General features: G+C 40.0%; 1 protein-coding gene across 1 annotated transcript; it reads right to left on the reverse strand.

The window, feature by feature from the left end:
- Positions 1-1208: 1208 nt before the first annotated feature.
- Positions 1209-6738, reverse strand: arsia (arylsulfatase family, member Ia). The gene is made up of 2 exons (XM_047353766.1): positions 6259-6738; positions 1209-3471 (listed from the first exon to the last, which is right to left on the reverse strand). Exons 1-2 carry the CDS (start codon positions 6570-6572, stop codon positions 2079-2081), a joined length of 1707 nt encoding a protein of 568 aa, XP_047209722.1. The 5' UTR covers positions 6573-6738; the 3' UTR covers positions 1209-2078.
- Positions 6739-7040: the final 302 nt, after the last annotated feature.

Here is a 7040-nt window from a genome sequence, read left to right on the forward strand (position 1 = left end):
GTGGAGCACTTCTCCATGGAGACATTTTCTTCCCAGAAACAACTTTCACTTTAATTGGAGCAATTGAATCAATGATGTCCGAGATTTTAGAATGAAAGTTATCTACCATCTCATCTACAGTGTTACAGGGCAAAGTGGAGGTAGAAGAGTAAATCTGGTTAAAGGTTTCAGCAGCACCGTCCTTAAAGATACGTTTTCTTATCATGTCTCTTTGGCAAACTGAGTCATTGCAGATGATGTTTTCAAAAATAACAGAAAATTGGTCAGATAGGGCAACATCAGTTACAGACACCTTGGAAATGTTTAGACCCTTAGTGATGATCAAGTCCCCCCTGCCCCCCAGTGGCGCCACTGTTTTGCACACCAACCGTACCTGCCTAATCCAGGGTTCAGCTATTGTTAACAAAATATTTTGCCATGGTTTGTTTGGTAAAACACTCTGAAAGTCATCTGGTACTGTTGTATGCACAATAATGCTGGAAAAAAAACTCTGTTTATGCACATGTTTCTTGAAGGCAGTTTCAGGTTGCCATGCCATGTCATACGTTGTTATGACTGGAGTGTCATTGGCTACATGCCTGTATCAGCTTCAGAGCTGATTAGCCAGTGCTGAATGAATGAGAGTAAGGAAGTACATGAGACACCACATGGTGCATATGATTGGGTCTGGAGAGACCAAAGTTCGATGCAATAGGTGTTCATTACAAGAAGCTGGCAGCCATTTTGGTTCAATGGTGTTAAGAATTTTTTTTTAGTCGTTACGTTCTGAAAGCATACTCTCATGCATCTGGCTCTTTCGACAATTAAACACGAATCTAACAAGCTTTGCTTTTAGTGAGTTCATTTTAATACTGGCATTTTCACTTTAAAATGAATGAAAGCAAAAAGTAAATCTTATGAATTTGAGCTATCAGTCAGCTAATTAACACCTCACTGTATTACATCTGCTGGGAAATGTATTGTTCAATTAGAGATTAGAGGTACTTTTACACTTGAAAAACAAATACGGCGTGGTGGTGGGGTGGTGGCACAGGGGTAAAATGTGCAACCCATGTTCATAGGCTTCAGTCCTCAATGCAGCTCAATGACAGCTTCAGCTCCTGGCCCAGGCTACCTTTGCTGCGTGTCTTCTTCCTCTTTCCTGTCAGCTTACTGTCAAGCAAATTAGAAAAACAACAGCCGCTAGTACTGCAAAAAAAAACATCAAATAAAGTAAGCAGAATTTTATTAATGAAAATTCCTTTTAGTTTCACAAATTTGTATCATGTAAAGATATTGTGTAACTTTTACATAAGAACAACTGATTAAAATGTATTTTTATTCACTATCATCTCAAACCTAAAAAAGTACATGCTGACACTGAGAAGACAAATATATTTATCTAAATCAGAATAGTTTCCACTAATTAACAAGGAGAAGCTATAGTGGGAATCAGATCTTTTGAAATCAGGCTCTAGGTGCAAATATCAGTTTGCAGCCAATTGAGGCTCATAAAAATGAACTAGGTGGTTAAATCTTGTTTTTTTTAAAGGTAAACAACACAACAGCTTTGTGCAGCAAATCTGTACAGCAAAAATCCTCACACACAACTCAAGCCACCACGTTTTGCTGTGATAAATCAACCATTTTTAGATGGAATGAGGTTTTAATATCAAACATTAACCCAAATACACTTAAATGGAAGAACAAGTTTCTATCCAACATCTAAACTAAAAAAAAAACAATCAGCTGTTAGATCTTGTGAGAATGAAACGTGTCTCATGATTCCTTGAGGGCAAATAGAACCTGAGTCCATCTGTAACATCTATCTCATAACGTTGTAGTTTAGGCACAATGTAGACATAAGTGGAATTCAGGTTGATTTTAAAAGGTAACTGGCATGCACTGTGTGGTGACTTCAGTAAATCTGTTTTATCACAAAAACAAATCCTCATATTGCAATTGAGTTCTTGATCCGGGGAAAATACGCTCCAGCTTAGTTTCACAGAAACCTTGTTCTTTGAGTAAAAACACCTTTTAAAGTATTCTTTGTATAAACAAAGTTAATGTCAGCCAGATTTGTTTCAGTTATTTTGCTTCTATATTCTGTTAGACATCATCCTTGTGTTGAGTCCTCTGAAAATTGACCTGCTTTTGAACATCTTAAGCTTCCTCTTCCATTCCATGTTTTCTTTCTGGTAATCCCAGGTCTCTTCCTCCTCATCTTCCATCCAGGGACCCCAGGCTCCTCCGTTCAATTGGGGGTCTGCCTGTGGGTCCTCTGATGGGTACCTTACTGGTACTGCTGTCCGGTTGTAGTACACCAGTCTGGCTAGGAGCTCTTTCACAACATCAGGTCTCTGTTCAGACAGGTCAAACCGTTCGTAGGGGTCTCCAGAGACGTTAAAGAGCCACAATGATTTGCTGGGTTTAATGTGACGCTCCAGGTTCCAATACTCTCTGGGAAAACCAGGAAGAATAGGAGGTGGGATCCAATCTCCATAACCAGGGTCTCCGGTCAGGAGTTTCCAGTCTCCTGCTCGTATGGAGGCTTGAATGGCAGTATTCCAAATCCCAAATCCTTTCTGCAGGGAGCCAGTGCGTGCATGGTTGTACAAAGGGTCGATGTTGTGGAGGATCTCAAATCTGGGTGACTCTTTTCCTTCACTGATGGCCTCCCAGACATTGTACCCATCAACCCCCTCAGTAAGGGACTCATTGCCGCCTGCTAATCCCACCAATGTGGGATACCAGTCAGTAATGTGTACCAGTGCTTTACTAACCCTCCTCTTCTTTCTTAAGAGAGGGCTATGGACAAACCCTAAACCTCGGACACCACCTTCCCAGTAAGTACCTTTACGTCCTCTAAGTGGCCAATTGCTGCCCCCAGACAAAGGCTGGCCCCCATTATCAGTGGAGAAAATTAGAATGCTGTTTTTGTAGTATCCATATTTGCGGAGAGCATAGGTTATGTTACGAACAGCCTCATCTACAGATGAGACCATTGCAGCATACTTTCTACGCGCAAAGTTCTCCAGTTCATTATATGGGTAGAGGTACTCCTGAGGACACTGCAGAGGTGTGTGAACAGCTTGAAAGGACAGGAAGATGAAGAGTGGCTGGGACAGAGGATCATGGGCTGCCAGGATCTTGCGAACTCTCTGTGTGTACAGATGTGTAGAGTATTTACCCCTGCGTCTCCAAGAAACTGACTCCCCCTCATGGAGGTCGAAGCCACAAAGCCTGGGGCCATCACAGGATTCATACGTGTAGTAGTCCATGCTGCCCGTCAGAGAGCCTAAATATGTGTCAAAACCTCGTCGAGTGGGCAAACACTCCTTCTTGTAGAATCCCAGGTGCCACTTGCCAACCATGTGGGTGGAGTAGCCAAGCTGCTGAAGTCTCTGAGGGAGTGTGACCTGGTCGAAGGGAAGGCAATTGGGCTGGCGAGGACGGATGATGGAGTGCTGGAGACCAGTATGAATTTGGTACCTTTAGAGGTAAATATTAAGAAGACAAATATACAGTGGGTTACATGTTCTGTTGCACAATTCTGATATGTTCAACATTAGGTCAAAACTGATACAGATAAGTACTTTGTTTATTTTCAGGCATTGCTCTGTCCCTTCACAAAGTTATTGAAATCTTTTCCTCACTGTTTTCTTTTGCTACTTATCGGCATATTTGCAATTATGACTGCCACTTTGTTTTTCCTCTGTATGTTATCTCTTCACAGTAGATATACATTTCCAGTTTTATTGATATTTAACCATGACTCATTTTCTGCTGCCAACATAATGTTCTTTGATTAGATGAGACACTTTGGCCTTTCATTATGTCTTTAACCATGTCTTGTCCTTGAACCAAGTCATTGAAGAAATTAGTGCCTCTCTTGTCTTGTCTCTGTCCTCTGTTTTTCATCCCCGAGATCAGAAATGTCTAACTCCAGTCCCTGAGGGCCTGTGTCCAGCAACTTTTAGATGTGTCCCTGGTCCAACACACCCAAATAAAATGGCTGAAATACTTCCTCAGCCTGCAGTCTAGTTCTGCAGAGTCATGCTAATGACTTATTTATTTAATTCAAGTGTGATGAAAGCAGACACACATCTAAAGTAGAACACCAGTGTTTGACGACTGGAGTGTGACACTCATGCCCTATGGTAACACAGACTCAGGTCCTGTTTGTTTAGTTGTGTCTGTCTCCTCAAAGAAGTCGCTAACAGAGCTTTTGTTGCCATTGACTTTGTGGATTTAGTTTTTCTTCAACATAGCAAGTGTTCTTAACTCACCATTACATTATTGCCCTATGTGTGAGCGACTGCTGTGTCTTCCTAAATCTTACTCATAGCGTTTTTACACAGAAGGAACTCTTCTTCATGAACCGTCTCGGTTCGCATGGCTTCGAACTTAATTGTTTTTTTGAGCACTGACGCGCAATTCCAGTTCTAGATATAATTACTTATTTGCATCTCTAGTCAGTGGGAAATGAGCGCCGCCCCCTCTTTGTAAGCACAATCAGAAGATGTGTCAATGCCCTGCAGCTATCTAATTTTCTATCCGATGGAAACCTTGTCATCCGGCAGTGAAAAGAAGAGCTGTTTGCCATTTTTTTTGTAAGGTTGGAAGGGGTTTGGGTCTGCAGAAGAAGGGTCTTCTCCAAGTGTAAAAAAGTTCTTGCTTTTTCTTTTAATGTTTGCATTTTATGCAATTTTTTTCAATCCTTAAATGCCAAAAATAATCTTAAAATGCAGTTTAAAATCTACACAAAAATAATGAAATGAATTAACTATTTATCTTATTGTAAAAAGCAGCAAGGAAACACATCAGATGCTAAAACACAGCTGCTATTTCAGCATTTAAAAGGGACATATGCTTTTTAATTCATCGTTTTCGCACTAAAATCATTCAGTTGTGCTCTATATAAAGTGGAATAAAAGGCAGCTCATTTTGGTGTGGCCTCTTTAAATGCTGTTGAGGCACTTCACACCCCGCCCCACTCGAGCTCAAGGAGCATTGCACTTTAACCCATTTGGCCATTATTGTAATTTAATAACAATTATCTAGCGCCTCAGAAACAAGACAAAAATGGCAAAACAATGCAACATTTTTTATGTAATAATAATATTCAAAACACGCAGTACGGTTCTGTCCTCAAGGAGCTAAAAGCAGCGCACATCACTAACATAATCAGAAGGCACGATGCTACTGCTATTAAAACAATGGCCAGGATGTCATATCAACACACAATAAATTAATGTCTAAAATAAAGTTTGTTGTCATTTTAGCATTATTTGCAGCTTGCTGTTTCCTTTGTTTCCATAGACAGAAGGAATTGACCCCTTAATCAGATGAAGTCTTTCAGCAAATCCTTCTTGATACTGGAGGAGTTTGCTGAATAAATCATTCTTGAAGTGGGGAAATGGATATTTCCCCACCAATGTTGGAACATTTCTATGAAAAATAAAATTTAACCTGGCACTTCGAAGAGGTTCTGATGCTGGGGGACGGTGTAATTAATTGTTTGGGGATAATACACCCAACAACCGAACCGAACTTGTGCTGCGTAGGCATACTTGAGCTTGGACTACAAAATCTCAGTGAGAAATAAATATAGCAGATACACAAAATTGATCAGCCAGAAGTCCATGAGCTTATTTAGCTGTTCCGCAGCAAATACTGTAACGTAACTGTTGGAAAAACGCAACAGATCATAGAGAAAACTGAACGGACAGCAATATATGACCCAAAAAGAATATAAAAATATCTCCACAACACCTGGAGAGACTAACAACTTTTCTCCTCTCCTACAGACTCCAAGTACACAACAAAATATATTTAAAGGCTAAAAAAGACTATTTAGGAATATATGTCCCCTTTAAGGAAAACAGTCAAAAAGATACCATACATGGATTAGGATCCTTAAAGTGCAGTGGTCAGTTTTTTTGTTCCTCAGATAAAGATAAAAAACACTTTATGTCTTGTCTTTGTTTTAGTTTCACTCCTTCTTGTAGAATCCCAGGTGCCAGTTAGTTTCAGAAAATTAGTTATCCAAATTAAAAGAAATATCAAAAAAATGCATTTTATCTAACAGGAAAAGCATGATATGGCAATTCCACACATTCTGCTAGAAAGAAATTTCAAAACTACTTTAAAATTGATTCATAAAATTTTATTTTTTTAAGCTGACATTTGCAAGCAAAAATAAATATCCAGTACATTTTTTATCTCTAAATGGAAATAGGTCAAAGAACAAACAGCAGTCCAAGATAAGCATTCTACCTGCCGGTGATGAGCTGACTTCGGGATGGTGTACAGATGGGCTGCACGTAATAATTCTCCAGCTTTACACCATCTGCAGCTAGTTTATCCAGTACCGGTGTCCTAATGTCAGAGCTGTGATAGCCAATGTCATTGAAACCCTGGTCATCTGTCATGATAAAGATTATATGAGGAGGTTGCTGGACAGGAGACTTGACATTAAAAGTTGGGTCAGGCTCATTTTCCACCTGATTGGGGCTCATCAGATCCCAGCTCAGGTACGCAAGGCTGAGCAGGCTCATCACTGAGAAACCAGTCAGGGTTGTTGTTGCCATGGTTTAAATCAACGAAGCTTGCAGATATTTTGTGTGTTGTCAGTAAATCATTTTGAAGTCAAAAAAATATCCTCTCATTAGATGTTGCAAAACGCTCTAGTTACACTTGAGTTGGGGGTAAGAAATCCATAACCTTCTTACAGACAAAAATACACCTTCATCCTTGCTGGCTCTCCAAACTGTGCCAGCCTAAATGAAAGCATTTCACTTTTCCTAGAGGTCCAATTAACCCCACCCATTTGCCAAGTTGACCCACTGAAAAAACATGAGCCCCCCTGCCTCAAAAAACACACACACAGAGGGAACAGTGCTACATCCAGGTGTTAATGCCGGGTTTACATCAAGTGTTTAAACTTAAACACAATTTAGCAAAAGACTTCATTTGCCAACTTGCATATTTCAGCATTCTGCTCCTTTCCATGTTAGACGTTTTTATTGCCTTAAGAGTCAAATCATAAACCCTCGGTT

This window comes from Girardinichthys multiradiatus, chromosome 23 (assembly GCF_021462225.1).
Source record: "Girardinichthys multiradiatus isolate DD_20200921_A chromosome 23, DD_fGirMul_XY1, whole genome shotgun sequence".
NCBI classification, from domain to species: Eukaryota; Metazoa; Chordata; class Actinopteri; order Cyprinodontiformes; family Goodeidae; genus Girardinichthys; species Girardinichthys multiradiatus.